Genomic DNA, 21,753 nt, shown 5'->3' with positions numbered 1-21,753 from the left:
TGGTGGTGGAGGTTTAAAATCTAAACCACTTCGTTGTGGGTCAAAGATATTTCGAGTATTTACGGGTCATCGGGACATTTGGGGTCGGGTGGGACACATCATTCGTGTTTTTATAACTCTACTTGGAATACTATTGTTAATGTGGGAGAATATATAGACTCCTTTGGTATTAATTTCAGGAATTCCTTCATGAAGACAATTGGTGACGGTAGTTTCACCTCATTTTGGAACGATCCGTGGCTAATTAATGGTGCGTTAAAAGACAAGTTCAAGAGGCTATCTAGGTTGGATACAAATCTTCAAGCAACTGTGATGGACCGAACAAATTGGGACGGCGAACATTGTGTTGGAAGGTGGGAATAGCTCGACAGCCTGCTGGCCGAGTCACTGATGAACTACAACAGCTCGATCGCCTTCATGATCAGCAACATCGCGACAAGGATAAGGCGGATTCATGGGTGTGGACGCTTGTAAATAACGCTACATTTTCAACCAAAGCTGTTACTAATATTATTAAATCATATACCTTTAAAGTTGGTAATAATAGTATGGAGACTTTGAGAAATAATTTGGTTACGAAGAACGTCGAGATTCTAGTGTGGAGAGCTAGGCGTAGGCGTATCCCGGTTTTAGAGGAACTAGACAAAAGAGGCGTCGACCTAAATTCAATCTGTTGCACGATTTGTGATGGCGGGATTGAGTCGGTTGACCACTCGCTTGTTCTATGTCCTCTAATGTCACGACCCGGAAAATTTCGACTAATTTTAACCCAAATTCTCGATACGATTTAATATTCTTGACACGATAAGAGAAATCTGTTAGGTTGAGTCTCCAAAATTTTGAACTGTTTTATATATTCAATTGACCTTCGACCATTCTCGACGATTTACGAACAATTAATTGTGTATAGATATGTATATATATAAAGGTGTACATAATAAATTAAAATATATTAATAAAATTTTATAGTTACTAGAATTAAAAACGTAAAATAAATTATGTTTGGTATTACTAAAAATTATCATTTTTAATTAAAATTATTACTACCATTTTTATTATTATTATCATTATTAAATTTATTAAGATCATTATTATTGTAATTATTAATATCATCATATTATTATTATTATTATTATTATTATTATTATTATTATTATTATTATTATTAGTATTTTAATTATCATTAATATAATTATAATTAATAAATATAAATATTATTTATATAAAATTATATATACGGATTTGAAATCATAATCTATTTCACATAGCTATCATCCCGTAGATAATTGAAACACTGATTGGCTTACTGTTTCTTCTTGTATCCTTTCTCACAATCTCAATTGATTGCCTGCATAAGAGTAAAATATTATTATATATTACTGTTCCCTATTCGTCCGTGAACTAAATCACATCTTATTGAATTAAGAATTTCTGTAGGTTATATATATTACCATCTTCTCCCACTCTCTTTATTCATCTCTCTTGTGTGTTATTAGAAAACTTATGTATTTCTTCTTCTTCTTGATAACTGACCACCATCTCCAAACTTCACCCTCATGATCGGCAACCGAGATCATCATCCACCATTTACACTTCAAACCCTCGCTCACTTTAACTAGTCACATCCCTATTTCTCTATCCTTCTTCATCCTTGATCTCTATTCATAAATTCAAGAACAAACCCATTTGAACTATCACATCTCTAACTGCTACTGCCGCTTTGTTATTTCCTGCCCATCAACTCCTTCAACCATTCACAACCCAAATCGCCACTATCCTCCTCAAACTCTCATCTTCCATCACTGTTATTTCTGTTTTAAATCAAGAACAACCACCACCGGTTAAACAATTCACCACCTTTACATATTTGAAACCCATTTGTTTACTTTATGTTATGTCGATGTAAACAAACCACCCTCGTCATCTTCTCAACCCATCATCACTTTGATCCTCTCCTTCACCCTACACTTTCCACCATCTTGAATCCCTCTCCTTCTCACTACAAACATGAAAACCACCATCACTTGCATCAACGGCTACTGCAACAATGATTTATTTTTGTTGATTCGTCTATTGCAGGCTACTATTAGTTTCCACGATCACCGTCACCAAAACTTAACAAGTGAGATGTTACTTACTTGTATACCGTCACTATTTTTCTGTTTCCTGTATAAACCACAAACACCACATCGTGAACCCCACAACCAAAATCATCATCTAGTCACCCGTTAACTTCTGTTTTCTGTTTCTATTCTCTGACCCAAAACCACTTCAACCCCCACTTAGACCCGTCACTATGTTAAATGACCAAACCATTACATCTTCGTCAATACACCATCACAACCATTTTCTTTCCTGTTTTTTTTCCCTTCATTATCTTGATCACCTCGCCACCTCGTAAACTATCAACAACCACCTCACGTCACCGTTATTTATTTCGTTTTGCAACTACTGTTATCATGTGCTGCTGTGTACGTCTACTATTTTTGTTCAGCAAGAAAAAGGGAAAAACAAGAAAACAAAATATGAAGTAAAGAATATTGATGTATGGGGTATTAGTTTATAACGTTCTATTCTCACACTAATGAATTTATGGGGACAAATTGAAGGTGAATGGCCGACAGACGGGTAGGGTTGTTGGGTCACATGCACTTCACTAGTTAATTTTCATGATTAAAAATAAAAAGAAACCGAAATTTTCCTTTTAAATTATCGATTTATACAACTGATCGATTACCTGCTTGAAATGGGGCCATGATATGTTATTTGGAAGTGATTCGATTTTTCCATGTTGGGCCGAGGCACATGGGCCGTGACCTCTGGTTGGACTTGTGTTGTATTCCTGGCTCGAGAGATTTAATGAGAGGAAGATAAACGAATGATAAGGGTTATATAGATTCCGGTTATTCATTAAAACAGAAAAACGAAATAGCTTAGATGGTTAATGTGATGGTGGGTGAACGAGAGGTCTTGGGTTCGAACCCTGTCTGGGGTATTTTTGATGGAAAAACTTTTAAAGGTAGCCCTCCTCCTTATTATTATTATTATTATTATTATTATTATTATTATTATTATTATTATTATTATTATTATTATTATTATTATTATTATTATTATTATTATTATTATTATTATTATTATTATTATTATTATTATTATTATTATTATTATCATTATTATTATTATTATCATTTGTATTAATAGGATTATTAAGATTGTTATCGTTATTACTATTATTATTATTAAAATTATTATTATTTTAACATTAAAATTATTATTTTAACATTATTATTATTATTATTATTATTATTATTATCTTCATTTGTATTACTAATAACTACCATTAATATTATCATTATTATTACAACAAATATTATTTATATAAAATATAATTATTATACGTGACATAATTATAGTAATATCTATGTAATAAATATTAATAAATGTAATTAATTAAGTTATTAATGGAACACATAATTTAAATCACTAATAAGATATAAATCTGTTCGATTTCCATTACATGTGTTAATATACATATAAATGATATAGGTTCGTGAATCCAAGGCCAACCCTATACTTGTTAAATGACGTCATATGTATTTTTACTACAAAATACAGTATGGTGAGTTTCATTTGCTCCCTTTTTAATTGCTTTTGCAATATATATTTTTGGGCTGAGAATACATGCGCTGCTTTTAAAAATATTTACGAAATAGACACAAGTACTTAAAAATATATTCTACGTTGAGTTGTACCACTGGCATATTTCCCTGTAGCTTGGTAACTACTATTTACATGGGTATTGTAAACGCGAATCCTGTTGATAGATCTATCGGGCCTGACAACCCCAACCGGACTGGACGACCAGTATTCAACGGTTGCACAGTACTTCGTTTCGTGACTACACTTGGTACGGTGTAGTGAGATTTCATAATAAAGGGAATATGCGACGTTGATTAAATGTTAATTATGGTTACCAAGTGCTCAACCACTTAGAATGCTTTACATACACTTGCGAGTGTATTATGTTTATGATTATGAAATCTTGTGGTCTATTAATATATTGAAATGATTGTTATGATAAACCTATGAACTCACCAACCTTTTGGTTAACACTTTTAAGCATGTTTATTCTCAGGTACGAATTAAGTCTTCCGCTGTGCATTTGCTCATTTTAAGGACAATACTTGGAGTCGATCATCGCAATGGGACCAAATGTTAATGACTTCGTCCAGGTGGATAAGGACGGGTCGTTACAGGTGGTATCAGAGCGGTGGTCTTAGCGAACCAGGTCTTGCATTAGTGTGTCTAACTAATAGTTGATTAGATGCATTAGTGAGTCTGAACTTCGACCGTGTCTGCATGTCAAAAGTTTTGATTATCATTCCGTGTCGAAAATTTCCTGCTTATCATTCTTAGTCTAGACACGTTTTACTGCATTGACTGCATGAATAGTGTATAGATAAAATTCATATCTTAGCGTATCTGCTACTGTAGACTTTGTCTGACAGCTTCCGTAGATTCCTCCGTAACTTATGGGATTTTAGTATTATATATGCATATGTAAATTATGTATTGCAGGGTACTAATCTACATCCTATAATCTATTTCTTATCGAAAATCCTTCATCTGATCATATGAGATGAATCCCTCAACCAGTTCGAATTCCTCGGATTCCGATAGTTATTCCGACAACTATTCCGATATGGATTTTCACTCAAACTCTGAAAGCAGTGTGACCGAAATGAATCAACCAATCAGCCATCCCCAATACATCTGATGTGTTCGTAGTCGACTTAACCAATGGAGACGAGAAGAAGGCGATCCCTTCCACCAACCGAATTCACCTTTTGGCGAAGAACCTGAATCACTTACCGGCGAACCTGTTCGAAACACCATTTTCACTCTCGTTGCCCGAATATCTTGCCACGATTATATTCTATCCACAATTCTAAACCTTATTCATTCGCTCGTTCCGACCGACAATCATCCCGGAATAATAGAAGAAGTCAACGAACTTCATGCTCGAGTAGTAGCTTTGAAGAGTACGATGCACAACTTGCAGGCATCACCGTCAACACCGGCACCCACAGTACCACCAGCATCAACACCAGTATCACCAACCCAAGTTTCAACATCACATGCCTCAACATCTCATTCTGTACCTCGAGCATAATCATCGTTCTACGTATCGTCCTATCTACTTTATTTTCGTTCTACGTATCGTTCTATATCAATTACCTTTGTTCTACATGACGATTATGTAATCTCTAATGTTTTAAAGATTATATATTCTTGTTCTAACAGTAAATCAAATGAGATTAATATCATATTAACTCATTAAATCCATGATTACATCTGAAGAAAATATATATATGCAAGTATATTTTCATAAAGATTGTAATTTAAAATTTGTTTGTACAAACTGTTAATGGTGAAAATATTTTAACGGGTAGGTAATACCCAAGGAATATTTAGATTTCACATTAATAAGTTGCACTGTACATTCTTCGACTCTGATTCAACAGTCAGTCACTATTCTACTTATATCCATAGATATACGTATCCGTTCATCACAGAATCCATTTTCGTTCAATTTCATATTTGGATTTTGACCTATCAGAATCCAACAAGTGGCATAATGAAGAAAATATCGGACAAAATAAAATTTGTTAGAAACAAACGAACTAACTAATTGAAATATTATTAAGAATCCACGCTAACTGTTCCTAGCTAACTGTTCCTAGCTATCTGGTTACGTTTTATTTATCGCAATTTAATTATCGCAATTTACATTCTCGCAATTTACATTCTCGCAATTTTATTTATCGTCATTTAATTTCTGTATTTATTTTACGCACTTTAAATAACGGGACACGTATACAAGGTTTCGACATATCATATTGACCCATCTATATATTTATCTTGGAACAACCATAGACACTCTATATGCAAATGACGGAGTTAGCTATACAGGGTTGAGGTTGATTCCAAAATATATATATAGTTTGAGTTGTGATCAATACTGAGACCGGTACACGGGTCACGATACGTATTAATTAATTCGAATATTATATATTAAATTATATATGAATATATTGGACTATTGGACAATTGGACTATTGGACTGCTAACTTTGGACAATTAAAATGAATTAAAATATTGATTTTAACATATGAAACTAAACAATTCTTCAAGTTTGCCACTTGATTTTCATCTTAAACCTCATTCGTATCTTGACGATTACAATTTGCGTTCAAACCTTTCATGATTCTTGAAAACATCTCAATCGAGAAGAAGAACCAACCGCACTTCATCTATGGAAGAAAAGATCTATGCATATAGTTATGCACCTGAAAAACCCTCGGAAACTGAGTAAACGTTTAACGCATATTCGTGCTAGCTCCTTTGGCGTTATTATTACCCAAAATAACTTTGCAATTCCTCTTCAAATTAGCCAATTTTGTCACAGCTTCAGCAGAGCAACTTCGACCTTTCATTCGAATAAGTCTTATTATAACCTTGATATATACAATTGGCTTTCCTCATCGTTACTGGAGAACCTTTTATATTCCATCCTATTACCATCAGCGTTTAATCCTCTAAAAATGCAATTCTCCTGAAACCACCTCGATTGATAACCAATGATTCAGATCCGTTAACTTTGAAAATGCTGACGAAGTAGCATGTTGTAGATGGTCTTAATGGCCAAAAAGTTAATGATAAAGAAGGAAGTATTAGGAACGCTCGATAGAAAATTTGATACTGAAAAATGAATTGAGCAAATCATGAAGGAGACTGTGGACAAATCACAAGGAGTAAACATATACTTAACGAATCCAGACGATTCAGTATCTGACGAAAACTCTAGCGAATATCTTGCTCCTAATTAGTCTAAATCCTTGCGGACGGAATTCTTCATCATCTTCTGATCTTAAATATTTTAAATTCTAAGATATCATCGTATCTTTCGTTATAAATATCTTAGATATTTTTGAAGATACCTTCATAAATATCTTTTTTCAAAATTATCTATCTCTTCGTACCATCCGTGTTACGTCATAAAGGAAACTATTTTAGTTTCTAAATTTCTTTAAAAATTCGAGTTTGAATTATGAATGATTTTCTAGAGAAGTGTTGGGAATTGAAGCATGAGTTAGTATAATATAATGACGTCAGGCCAACGTAATTATATTACAGTAAGTCATGCTAAATTTCTAATGGAATATGATGAAGGTTCACAGATCTTACCCCCATCATGTGCCATGTTACACGACTTTTTCATTCTACTAAATTTCTAAGCATATCACGGAAATATTCCCTTGATATTTCTGTTATTCCGTAATTCCAACAATTGCTAATAAATCGTGCTAATACATCTTCTTTCTGTTTAGAAGATTTTCTTTGAATTCCATGAATTCCGGAAATCAAGCATAACTACGTTAAAAGTTAAGATGAATCTCTATTTCTTTATTTCAATCTTTTGCGATAGCTTCACTTATACTCTTCGCGTAATCGAATTGTTTTATTTATATTACTCAATGATGATAAAACTCGATTTAACAACTCATATCGTCATGAAAACATTTTTATTGTTAGCCATGACGACCTCTATCAAATTTCGGGGACGAAATTTATTTAACGGGTAGGTACTGTCACGACCCGGAAAATTTCGACTAATTTTAACCCAAATTCTCGATATGATTTAATATTCTTGACACGATAAGAGAAATCTGTTAGGTTGAGTCTCCAAAATTTTGAACTGTTTTATATATTCAATTGACCTTCGACCATTCTCGACGATTTACGAACAATTAATTGTGTATAGATATGTATATATATAAAGGTGTACATAATAAATTAAAATATATTAATAAAATTTTATAGTTACTAGAATTAAAAACGTAAAATAAATTATGTTTGGTATTACTAAAAATTATCATTTTTAATTAAAATTATTACTACCATTTTTATTATTATTATCATTATTAAATTTATTAAGATCATTATTATTGTAATTATTAATATCATCATATTATTATTATTATTATTATTATTATTAGTATTTTAATTATCATTAATATAATTATAATTAATAAATATAAATATTATTTATATAAAATTATATATACGGATTTGAAATCATAATCTATTTCACATAGCTATCATCCCGTAGATAATTGAAACACTGATTGGCTTACTGTTTCTTCTTGTATCCTTTCTCACAATCTCAATTGATTGCCCGCATAAGAGTAAAATATTATTATATATTACTGTTCCCTATTCGTCCGTGAACTAAATCACATCTTATTGAATTAAGAATTTCTGTAGGTTATATATATTACCATCTTCTCCCACTCTCTTTATTCATCTCTCTTGTGTGTTATTAGAAAACTTATGTATTTCTTCTTCTTCTTGATAACTGACCACCATCTCCAAACTTCACCCTCATGATCGGCAACCGAGATCATCATCCACCATTTACACTTCAACCCCTCGCTCACTTTAACTAGTCACATCCCTATTTCTCTATCCTTCTTCATCCTTGATCTCTATTCGTAAATTCAAGAACAAACCCATTTGAACTATCACATCTCTAACTGCTACTGCCGCTTTGTTATTTCCTGCCCATCAACTCCTTCAACCATTCACAACCCAAATCGCCACTATCCCCCTCAAACTCTCATCTTCCATCACTGTTATTTCTGTTTTAAATCAAGAACAACCACCACCGGTTAAACAATTCACCACCTTTACATATTTGAAACCCATTTATTTACTTTCTGTTATGTCGATGTAAACAAACCACCCTCGTCATCTTCTCAACCCATCATCACTTTGATCCTCTCCTTCACCCTACACTTTCCACCATCTTGAATCCCTCTCCTTCTCACTACAAACATGAAAACCACCATCACTTGCATCAACGGCTACTGCAACAATGATTTATTTTTGTTGATTCGTCTATTGCAGGATACTATTAGTTTCCACGATCACCGTCACCAAAACTTAACAAGTGAGATGTTACTTACTTGTATACCGTCACTATTTTTCTGTTTCTTGTATAAACCACAAACACCACATCGTGAACCCCACAACCAAAATCATCATCTAGTCACCCGTTAACTTCTGTTTTCTGTTTCTATTCTCTGACCCAAAACCACTTCAACCCCCACTTAGACCCGTCACTATGTTAAATGACCAAACCATTACATCTTCGTCAATACACCATCACAACCATTTTCTTTCCTGTTTTTTTTCCTTCATTATCTTGATCACCTCGCCACCTCGTAAACAATCAACAACCACCTCACGTCACCGTTATTTATTTCGTTTTGCAACTACTGCTATCATGTGCTGCTGTGTACGTCTACTATTTTTGTTTAGCAAGAAAAAGGGAAAAACAAGAAAACAAAATATGAAGTAAAGAATATTGATGTATGGGGTATTAGTTTATAACGTTCTATTCTCACACTAATGAATTTATGGGGACAAATTGAAGGTGAATTGCCGACAGACGGGTAGGGTTGTTGGGTCACATGCACTTCACTAGTTCATTTTCATGATTAAAAATAAAAATAAACCGAAATTTTCCTTTTAAATTATCGATTTATACAACTGATCGATTACCTGCTTGAAATGGGGCCATGATATGTTATTTGGGCCGTGATTCGATTTTTCCATGTTGGGCCGAGGCACATGGGCCGTGACCTCTGGTTGGACTTGTGTTGTATTCCTGGCTCGAGAGATTTAATGAGAGGAAGATAAACGAATGATAAGGGTTATATAGATTCCGGTTATTCATTAAAATAGAAAAACGAAATAGCTTAGATGGTTAATGTGATGGTGGGTGAACGAGAGGTCTTGGGTTCGAACCCTGTCTGGGGTATTTTTGATGGAAAAACTTTTAAAGGTAGCCCTCCTTATTATTATTACTATTATTATTATTATTATTATTATTATTATTATTATTATTATTATTATTATTATTATTATTATTATTATTATTATTATTATTATTATTATTATTATTATTATTATTATTATTATTATTATTATTATTATTATTATTATTATTATTATTATTATCATTATTATTATTATTATCATTTGTATTAATAGGATTATTAAGATTGTTATCGTTATTACTATTATTATTATTAAAATTATTATTATTTTAACATTAAAATTATTATTTTAACATTATTATTATTATTATTATCTTCATTTGTATTACTAATAACTACCATTAATATTATCATTATTATTACAACAAATATTATTTATATAAAATATAATTATTATACGTGACATAATTATAGTAATATCTATGTAATAAATATTAATAAATGTAATTAATTAAGTTATTAATGGAACACATAATTTAAATCACTAATAAGATATAAATCTGTTCGATTTTCATTACATGTGTTAATATACATATAAATGATATAGGTTCGTGAATCCAATGCCAACCCTATACTTGTTAAATGACGTCATATGTATTTTTACTACAAAATACAGTATGGTGAGTTTCATTTGCTCCCTTTTTAATTGCTTTTGCAATATATATTTTTGGGCTGAGAATACATGCGCTGCTTTTAAAAATATTTACAAAATAGACACAAGTACTTAAAAATATATTCTACGTTGAGTTGTACCACTGGCATATTTCCCTGTAGCTTGGTAACTACTATTTACATGGGTATTGTAAACGCGAATCCTGTTGATAGATCTATCGGGCCTGACAACCCCAACCGGACTGGACGACCAGTATTCAACGATTGCACAGTACTTCGTTTCGTGACTACACTTGGTACGGTGTAGTGAGATTTCATAATAAAGGGAATATGCGACGTTGATTAAATGTTAAGTATGGTTACCAAGTGCTCAACCACTTAGAATGCTTTACATACACTTGCGAGTGTATTATGTTTATGATTATGAAATCTTGTGGTCTATTAATATATTGAAATGATTGTTATGATAAACCTATGAACTCACCAACCTTTTGGTTAACACTTTTAAGCATGTTTATTCTCAGGTACGAATTAAGTCTTCCGCTGTGCATTTGCTCATTTTAAGGACAATACTTGGAGTCGATCATCGCAATGGGACCAAATGTTAATGACTTCGTCCAGGTGGATAAGGACGGGTCGTTACATCTAAGTCTTGAGATTTGGACAAAGATATACAATTGATGGGGTTTTGGGGGATTGACAAACTTAAGCATTAGTGAAATCTTCAAGGGTCAAGCAAATTGTGCGATGTCAAATTTGGGTTCGAAGATATGGCAGGCAGTCGAGTGGACATGTGGTTACCTTATTTGGAAAAATCTCAACTACAAGGTTTTTAAAAATAATTGTTGGACGACACCGGTGGCACTAAGTGAGATACAAGTGATGAGCTACGAATGGATCGCGAAAAGATGCAAATCGAAGCAAATAGATTGGCATACTTGGTTTCATAATAGTGTTCTTGTGTAATAGTGTCAAATGTTACTATCTTGGCAACATTGACACCTTGCGTGTAATATGGATCGAGTTAGAGGCGTGTGTATTGTGGCCTTCATATTGTGTATTACTTGTGTATAGATTAATAAAATGTTTGCTTTAAAAAAAAACGTGTATATGTGAATAACTTATTGCAAAATGAGACTTTAGTGTCTGCCTCAATGACTCTGTTTCAAGATCAAATGAGAAAAAAAAGAAACGAAATGAATGAGAAGGAAGATTATTCTTCCAATTTAGAAGAAAAAGATGAAAAGAAAATTATACTAAATAATATATAAATAATATATGTACTTCTTCCCCCTACCTTCCAACATTAAAACTGAGAAATAACAATTCACTTTATTTGATTATTTCACTTCATATACTTTTCCTTCAAAATAAAACTAGAAAACAAAGCCTTAGAGTTATGTTACCAAGTCTTTAGTCTATGGTTTTTTGGTGAAGATGTGTCTGTCATAATTTATGACAAATCCACTAAATTGTGTATTAGAGCATTCTTAACGAAGTCGGTGCTTACTTGGTTCTGACCCGTCATCCGGGGACACCATTGGAAGCAAAGCTTCCTCAACTGCCCTCAAGGTTTATTTAATTATATCACTTTCGAGCTTTTTCACGTTATTGCAAAATGGGTGGATTGAATTAGATGATCGTATTTAATGCATTAATCTAGTTATATTAAGAAGATTGTCATGGATGACACATATTCAATTCTCATTCAGTTAGGGAGCAAGTTTGAGAAACTGTTGGGGTTTGGAGAAAGTTTTGTGATGGTTAGGTATGATCTTAAGAGCTTGTACATTACAAACCTTCTGATTCCTAAATTTGATAACCAACCATGATTTTTATGCATGCAACATTGCCCTAATTCATCAAATCGATTGGACCATACCAATTTTGATAATAATTACCATAATTTTTAGTCGTAAATTATCAAAAGGAAGTATAGTACTATAATGTAAACCATCTTTTATAGTATGGCAAATTACATAAAAAGGTAACCAGTTTTACCTGTTTTTCTATTTTCAGTAATCTTTTTCATTCAGATATTAAAAAAAAGTCTTTTTTCAAAAGTTAATAAAATTAAGAGGTGACGTTAACTTTCTCTATTAAACGCCAAAGTGGCATTCCACACCCATACTCACTGTGATTTTCAGTTGATGCAAACATCCAACCGATTTATTTGAAAAGTTTTTAAATAAAATGTGCCTGCTTAAAGTGACAAGGGTTAAATTTGTAACTAAACTTAATAGTTAAAATACAAACAACAATTTCCTTCGTTACCCGAACGACACTGAATGTTTGAAAGGAGGTAATTCGTACATTCAACAGTTTTATAAGGACGAAAACAAAAAATAAGACGAAAAGTGCAAAAATTGTTCATCTTTTCCTGATTGTGAATTTGTATTGTTAGGCTCTGTTCTAGAGTTTTATAATGGAAGGAAAAGAAAGGAACCAGGAAGAATTTAAAAAATATATGGTGTTCATGAGTTTTGGTCGGAAAGAAAGGAAAGGAAATGAATTGTTCATTTTGCCTAATTTTCTTTCCAATATTTCCTTCCAAATTGGAAGGATTCCACTCCACTCCCTTCCATTCATTTCATTTCATTTCATTTCATTTCATTACTTTTCTTTTAGATAGAAGAACAAATCCTTAATTTCTGATTCAAACCCTCATAAACTTATTATTACTTATATGCTCAGTTCTCTATTGTAGATTATAGAAATAGTAACTAAATCAAAGAGTTTCATCGGAATCAATGGCGTGCCGTCGTCGAATGCTGCTCAAAGTCATAATCCTCGGCGACAGCGGGTCTGCATATCTATCTGAATCCATAATTTTACTCAATTATGATTCATAATTGTTTTCATATATTTAAATGTTTTTATGTGTTTAACAACTGTTTATAGGGTTGGTAAGACATCTCTTATGAATCTTTGTCCTTCACCGGTATCTAAACTTCAAAAATTTGTATTTAAGTATATATAATCACAAGATTATGCTATTAAAAGTATAATGTAGTGGTTCTATTTCCTTAATTTGTGCTAATATAGATATGTGAATAGAAAGTTTAGTAATCAACACAAGGCTACAATTGGAGCTGATTTTTTTTAACTATATAAGTTCAATTTAAGGACACGCTTTTCACATTGCAAGTCTGATCTATATCATATATGACCCAATGTATCTGATTACGTAGGACATGATCTGCATTTCTGCCATATACGATTTCTCAAACTATATTTTGTTATGCAAGTTGATATGTAAATCAAGTCAGCAATTACGAAAGTAGATTTGCCTGACAAGCTCGTACTTAATTACTTGATTTTGATGTCAGAGTTTAGATCACATTATGACGGTGTCATCCAGATTTAACCTAGAGATTAGACAAATAGGAAACTCATTGATGCTACTTAAATGCTTTTACTTTAGTTCTATGATAACTTCTCATCTTATGAAGTTAACATTATATTTTTTTGATATTTGGACACATATCAAGATTTCGCTTATAAAATATACTTTCGTTTAGAAAGATATTACCTTGCTTAAAAAATTGTCTTTTGTATGAGGGTGAATTTTTAATTATAAGACAATAATCGGAGGATGGAGTGCTGATAATCTTGATTATGTAGCTTATGCACCCGCTGGCAATGGATAAACTTTAATTTGAAAACTTATTTTTCAAAAAGTTATATTAAGTTCTAATTTCATATAGACTGATAACCCATATGAATCTCATTTCATCTTGGCTGTTTTTAGGTCTGTCACTTGATATGTGAAATGGCTAACACACATTATAAGTCACTGGGTACACACTTGGATTCAACTATTTGTTTCATATTTCTAAACCATTAATATTTTTTCTATTGATGCAAGATTTGTGTTGCATTCACAAGATTTCATAGGATTTGTTAGAAGTTAGAACACTCATATTCCACATATTATACATGTATAATTAGTAATTACACATATTAGAAATTATATCTACTCATATCTCACTTTTTCTTTTACAAATCTTTTATCAAGAACAAGCTTCGTGTTGCTTACAAAAGTCAATATTAATTACTTGCCTTTGATACCTCAAGACTATATAAGTCATATGATCAACAATTATTGTCCTTTAAAACCTTTTTATTTTTTTTAGAAAACTGATATATGTATGGAAAAAAAGACCATGAATACTTACCCAATCGACTAAACTATCGTCCATATAAGTATTAGCGGAATCAACAGGTTTACGACCAGTAATCAATTCTAAAAGCATGACCCCATATGAGAAAACATCATATTTCTCTGACAGTTTGCCTAACGACGCATACTCCGGTGCTAGATAACTATTCACATTTAATTCAAATAAAAAAAATTAATAAAGATGATAAAATTTTATATTTAAATGTATATTTATCAATAAAAAACAGGCATACCCCAAAGTTCCCATCACATGGGTTGAAACATGAGTAGCAAGATCAGAAGTAATATTGGCAAGCCTAAAATCAGCAACCTGTAGAAAAATGTAAACTTTATAAACGAAAGCTCGTATACGTCAAAAAGGCAATTAAGAAACAAGAAAATATCCTACGTTTGCTTCAGAGTTCATATCGATAAGAATATACGCAGCCTTGATATCACGATGAATGATTTTGGGATGGCCTGCAAACATAGAAAAGGTGCTGTAGAACAACTGTTTTTTATTACCATTTTGTCAAAACATTTTATCAACGTTAATGAAATTGAACTTACAGTCCTCATGGAGATAAGCCAGCGCTTTAGCCGATCCAAGAGCAATACGCATTCGCGTTGCAAACTCCATCACATGACGATTTTTCCTTGAAATATTGTTTATACATGTAATGACATTATATTAATGATAATGGAATAAAGCTCAAATTTTGCAAAAATTTGATGGAATTAACATACCAAACATTATTTAGACATTTAATGACATTTTATTAACGATAATGTAAAAAGATCAAATCTTTTTATAAAATCTGATGAAATTAACATACCATGTAAATGGAACTCCATAGCTTTGTTAGGAACAAACTCATAAGAGCTTGTACATTACAAACCTTCGATTCCTAATTCATCAAATCGATTGGACCCTACCAATTTTGATAATAATTGCCATAATTTTTAGTCGTAAATTATCAAAAAGAAGTATAGTACTATAGTGTAAACCATCTTTTATAGTATGACAAATTACATAAAAAGGTAACCTATTTTACATGTATTTCTATTTTCGGTAATCTATTCCATTCAGATATAAAAAAAAAATCTTTTTTCAAAAGTTAATAAAATTAAGAGGTGACATGAACTTTCTCTATTAAACGCCAAAGTGGCATTCCACGCCCATATTCACTGTGAGTTTCAATTGATGCAAACATCTAGCCGATTTATTTGAAATTTTTTTAACTAAAATGTGCCCGAGTTAAGTGACAAGGGGTAAATTTGTAACTAAAGTTAATAGTTAAAATACAAACAGAAATTTCCTCCGTTACCCGGAAGGCACTGAATGTTTGAAAGGGGGTAATTCGTACATTCAACAGTTTTATAAGGACGATAACCAAAAATAAGACGAAAAGTGCAAAAATTGTTCATCTTTTCCTGATTGTGAATCTGTATCGTTAGGCTCTGTTCTAGAGTTTTGTAATGGAAGGAAAAAAAAGGGACCAGGACGAAATTAAAAAATATATGGTGTTCATGAGTTTTGGTTGGAAAGAAAGGAAAGAAAATGGATTGATCATTTTGCCTAATTTTCTTTCCAATATTTCCTTCCAAATTAAAAGGATTCCACTCCCCTCCCTTCCATTCCTTTCATTTCATTTCATTTCATTTCTTTTAGATATAATAACAAAGCCTTAATCTCTGATTCAAACCCTTATAACCTTATTATTACTTATATACTCAATTCTATATTATAGATTATAGATATAGTAACTAAATCAAAGAGTTTCATCAGAATCAGTGGCATCCCGTCGTCGAATGCTGCTCAAAGTCATAATCCTCGGTGACAGCGGGTCTGCATATCTATTTGAATCCATAATTTTACTCAATTATGATTCATAACTGTTTTCATATATTTAAATATTTTTATGTGTTTAACAACTGTTTACAAAGTTGGTAAGGCATCTCATATGAATCAGTATCCTTCACCAATTTTTAAATTTCAAAAATCTGTATTTAAGTGGATATAATCACAAGAGTATGCTATTAAAAGTAAAATGTAGTGGTTCTATTTTCCTTAATTTGTGTTAATATAGATATGTGAATCAAAAGTTTAGTAATCAGTACAAGGTTACAATTGGAGCTGATTTTTTTAACTATAGAAGTTCAATTTGAGGAAAGACTTTTCACATTGCAAGTTTGATCTATATCATATATGACCCAATGTATCTGATTACGTAGGACATGATCTGTATTTATGCCATATACGATTTCTCTAACTATATTTTGTTATGCAAGTTCATATTGTAGATTTGCCTGACAAGCTAGTACTTAATTACTTGATTTTGATGTTAGAGTTTAGATCACATTATGAGGGTGTCATCCAGATTTAACCTAGAGATTAGACAAATAGGAAACTCATTGATTCTACTTAAATGCTTTTACTTTAGTTCTATGATAACTTCTCATCTTATGAAGTTAACATTATATTTTTTTTTGTATTTGGACACATATCAAGATTTCGCTTATAAAATATACTTTCGTTTAGAAAGATATTACTTTGCTTAAAAAATTGTCTTTTGTATGAAGGTAAAATTTTTAATTATAGGACAATAATTGGAGGATGGAGTGCTAATAAGCTTGATTATGTAGCTTATGTACCTGCTGACAGTGAATAATCTTTAATTTGGAAACTTATTTCTCAGAAAGTTATATTAAGTTCTAATTTCATATAGATTGATAACCCATATGAATCTCATTTCATCTTGGCTGTTTTTAGGTGTGTCACTTGATATGTGAAATTGCTAACACACATTATAAGTCAATGAGTACACACTTGTATTCAATAGTTTGTTTCATATTTCTAAACCATTAATGTTTTTTCTATTGATGCAAGATTTGTGTTGCATTCACAAGATTTCATAGGATTTATTAGAAGTTAGAACACTCATATCCCACATATTATACATGTATAATTAGTAATTACACATATTAGAAATTAAATCTATCTCATATCTTACCTTTTTCTTTCACAAATCTTTTATCAAGAACAAGCTTCGTGTTGCTTACAAAAGTCAATATTAATTACTTGCCTTTGAGACCACGGGACTTTATAAGGCATATGATCAATAATTATTGTCCTTTGAAAATTGTAACAACCCAAACCAATAACCAACCGAACGCACAAACCAATTTTTTTTTATAACAGTGGAGTGCGCCACGCGCACCCCCTCAGGGTGCGCGGCGCGCACATGTCAATTTCAGTTCTGTCCGGTTTTGCAATTTTTCAAATAAAGATCTCCCACCTCCCAACATATTTAGACGAAACGCTTTTCACAACATGATATAATAGTTAAAACTCACACGATTCAAACATAAAATGAGTTTTACAAAATGGGGCCCACATCGGTCGTTTTACGAGTTTCGTACAAATCATGAGTTTCGACCACATTAGTAAAATTCCAAATGACACTATGAGCATGGTGTTTGGGGTTAAACTACCCAAGTCTCGGTCAAACTCCAAAAGCTATCACATCCTAAAAGCGTCCCCTAAACAACAAGCGGGATCTCTAATCCATTCGAATGCCCTTACCCTTGTCAACGCCGGAGCCTATAAAAAGATAAACAACGAGAGGGTAAGTAGAGCTTAGTGAATGCAATAATTATAAACATACATATATAATATACCTACTTGCAAACACTCATACACATACCGCATACATGTTAGCAACACAATTCGCTTATCATCAATACGAGGCTACCCACCTCCAATACCACAAGCTAGCATAACAATCGCATAAATATATATAACTCGAACAATATAACATGCTTTCGCTTACAACACAATAACCATGATTAACCAATCGTACAAGGGAATGGCACTCGCGAAAGGCCAACGGAGTTCATAACATCCATTAGTGTACTTAGTACCTCGTATCACTAATCCCTAGGGTGGCACCTTAACACCTCGATGCTTCACTCTTTACTTTACAGAGTGGCGTCTTAACACCTTGACACTTCACTCCTAGGTGGCATCTTAACACCTCGATGCTTCACCCCGAGTGGCATCTTAACACCTCGATGCTTCACTCGTCAATTACTTAGAGTGGCATCTTAACACCTCGATGCTTCACTCGTCACGTGAAACGTGGTGTCTTAACACTTCGACACTTCACATCTCACGCTACAACAAATAAATACATTATATACCTACGCTGCTATGCATATAATTATTCCACTCACCTTAACGATTCGGTGATGGTTTTATACTTTCGCAAGCTTCAAAGCAAAGTACCTAATATAATAAGTACTTCAATCAATACATAATCTAGTTGGACTAAATACCAACAATTCACTTATGTGCATTTAATGACTTAATGCATTAAATGGCCCATTTTTACCAAAACCGCCCTTAAGGGTCAAGAACACCATTAATCACTTAAAAGCTAGTGATTAAGGTCCAACAACACTAACTATAACATAATTAGGGTAATTCATACCCATAATCCCCAACTAGGTCAATCATTAACCCCTTTGACTCATTTAAAGTCAACATACCCATTTCGGGTCATCCACTAACCCAACTAACACCCATTTACCAATTAGCTAGGTGTGCTAGTAATTAACTAACCAATTAGGACTCATAAACATCAATTACCACTTTGAAACCCTAGGTTAGTTACCATTGAGTCTTCATGACTCAATCTTACCCAAGAACACCAAAAATCGTAAAAATATGGGTTTTATGTTCACTATCCCAAACCCTAACCCTTACACAAAATCAAAGTAAGGAAATTAAAGTTAGAACATACCACTACAACCAAAACGTAGCTAGAGAAGAGATGAACAACTTTATAACTCGAGCTAAGACTCAAAACTAGCTCCTTCTTCCTTTGCTTGAGTTTTCTCACACAAGAATCTCACTCTCTCTCTAAAATTGAAGTGGATAGGATGAGGTTGTTAGAAATGGAGTGAATGACACCCCAAGATCTGACCTACTGGCCTCCAACTCGTCCACAAGTGAAATTACCAAATAGCCCATCAAAATATCTAATTAAAACATGCAGAACCCGGCTACAGTGAGGAGTGTACCACGCGCACCCCTATGTGTGCGCTGAGCGCACCCAGCCCATATCACTCTCTGACTTCCGTTTTAATATACAAAGTCACCCACACTTCATGTACCATAATTACACTGCTGTACAATTATTATAAGGGTCTTACAACTCTCCCCCACTTGAATCGGAGCACGTCCTCACGATCCAAGCCGCATGACAAGAGGGAAGATACACTAACACAAACTCTTCGGGCTCCCAAGTAAACTCGGAACCTATACTATGACGCCATTGAACTTTATAAGTTCTCACCTCTTTATTCCTCAACCGTTTGACCTTCTCATCGAGTATAGTAATCGGCTCCTCAATATACTCTAACTTATTGTTTAGCTCAATCTCATCTAATGGTACCCAAGAAGAATCATCCGCAAGATACTTACGGAGATGGGAAACATGAAATGTATTATGGATCCCCGCAAGCTCTTCTGGTAATTCCAAACGATACGCAACTTCACCAACACGAGCTAGAATTTTAAATGGCCCAATAAACCGAGGAGCTAACTTTCCCCGTTTTCGAAACCAAATAACACCTTTCCATGGCGAAACCTTAAGCATCACCATGTCACCTTCTTGAAATTCGATCATTCATCTACGCTTGTCGGCATACGACTTTTGTCTATCTTGCGCCCTTTTCAAATGATCCCGAATCATATCAATCTAGCTATTCGTCTCTAAAACCAAATCGGTACTCCCGATTTCTTTTTGACCAACCTCACCCCAACAAATCGGAGTTCGGCACCTCCGCCCATAAAGCATCTAGTAAGGTGGCATCCCGATACTAGTATGATAACTATTATTGTATGAGAATTCCACCAAAGGTAAGTGCTCATCCCAACTACCACCGAAATCAATAATACACGCCCGTAACATATCCTCCAAAGTTTGATTCGTACGTTCGGTTTGACCGTCCGTTTGAGGATGATACGCCGTGCTCAATTTCAATTGTGTGCCCATATCTTCATGAAATTTTTCCCAAAACCGAGATGTGAAACGGGTATCTCGATCTGAAATAATAGATATAGGAACCCCATGTCGAGCGACTACCTCCTTGATAAACAATTTAGCCAAAGTCTCCGATGATGTCGCTTCCCGAATGGGAAGAAACAAAGCACTTTTTGTCAATCGGGCAACTATCACCTAAATTGAATCAAATTGGGTTCTCGCCGTCTTTGGTAACTTTGTGATAAAATCCATGGTAATGTGCTCCCATTTCCACTTCGAGATTTCTAACGGTTGTAACTTACCATACGGCTTTTGGTGTTCGACTTTAACTTGCAAACACGTGACACATTGCTCAATATACTTAACAACATCACGTTTCATGCCCGGCCACCAATACTCCTTCCTTAAATCAAGATACATTTTTGTTGCGCCCGGATGAATGGAATACTTTGACTTATGTGCTTCATCAAGTAGCACTCGTCGATAATCCCCCATCTTAGGCACCCACACTCTTCCTTGAAAAGACATCAAACTACGCGAGCCCATAGTAATGAACTCCGATTGCCCCACTATTCGTTCCGCATGCTTGTTGTGAACGTAAGCCTCTATTTGAATCACACCAAGTTTTTCAAGAAAATCGTTAGTAATAATCATACGTAACAATCCCAATCATAACGCCGGGTGATGACTCTTTCGACTTAACGCATCCGAGACCACATTCGCCTTGCCCGGATGATAAAGTATTTCACAATCATAATCTTTTACTACATCCATCCACCTACGTTGACGATAATTCAAATCTCTTTGATCGAAAAGATGCTTCAAACTCTTGTGATCCGAATAAATCATACACTTGACACCATACAAGTAATGGCGCCAAATTTTCAACGCATGCACAACCGCCGCCAACTCAAGATCATGAGTCGGATATCTCGTTTCGTGTTCCTTTAATTGTCGAGAGGCATAAGCGATGACTTTACCCCGTTGCATTAGAACACACCCGAGCCCATTTAAAGAAGCA

General features: G+C 33.4%; 1 protein-coding gene across 1 annotated transcript; it reads right to left on the bottom strand.

Annotated features, from left to right (window-relative positions):
- Nucleotides 1-384: 384 nt before the first annotated feature.
- On the bottom strand, nt 385-15,322 carry LOC139853756 (proline-rich receptor-like protein kinase PERK4). Its single transcript, XM_071843119.1, has 5 exons — nt 15,253-15,322; nt 15,092-15,162; nt 14,937-15,013; nt 14,699-14,846; nt 385-480 (listed from the first exon to the last, which is right to left on the bottom strand). Exons 1-5 carry the CDS (start codon nt 15,320-15,322, stop codon nt 385-387), a joined length of 462 nt encoding a protein of 153 aa, XP_071699220.1.
- Between the last annotated feature and the right edge of the window lie 6,431 nt (nt 15,323-21,753).

The sequence above is a fragment of the Rutidosis leptorrhynchoides genome, chromosome 6, assembly GCF_046630445.1.
Source record: "Rutidosis leptorrhynchoides isolate AG116_Rl617_1_P2 chromosome 6, CSIRO_AGI_Rlap_v1, whole genome shotgun sequence".
In the NCBI taxonomy this organism is placed as follows: Eukaryota; Viridiplantae; Streptophyta; class Magnoliopsida; order Asterales; family Asteraceae; genus Rutidosis; species Rutidosis leptorrhynchoides.
This window is presented reverse-complemented; position numbering and strand designations above follow the sequence as displayed.

Bases quoted from the DNA above. Each gene is read 5' to 3' on its own strand.
- LOC139853756 (XM_071843119.1), bottom strand. From the start codon at position 15,322: ATGGAGTTTGCAACGCGAATGCGTATTGCTCTTGGATCGGCTAAAGCG. The intron at 15,163-15,252 runs GTAAGTTCAATT...CTATGTTTGCAG, and splicing joins GGCTTATCTCCATGAGGACT to GCCATCCCAAAATCATTCAT. The intron at 15,014-15,091 runs GTAGGATATTTT...ATTTTTCTACAG, and splicing joins ATATGAACTCTGAAGCAAAC to GTTGCTGATTTTAGGCTTGC.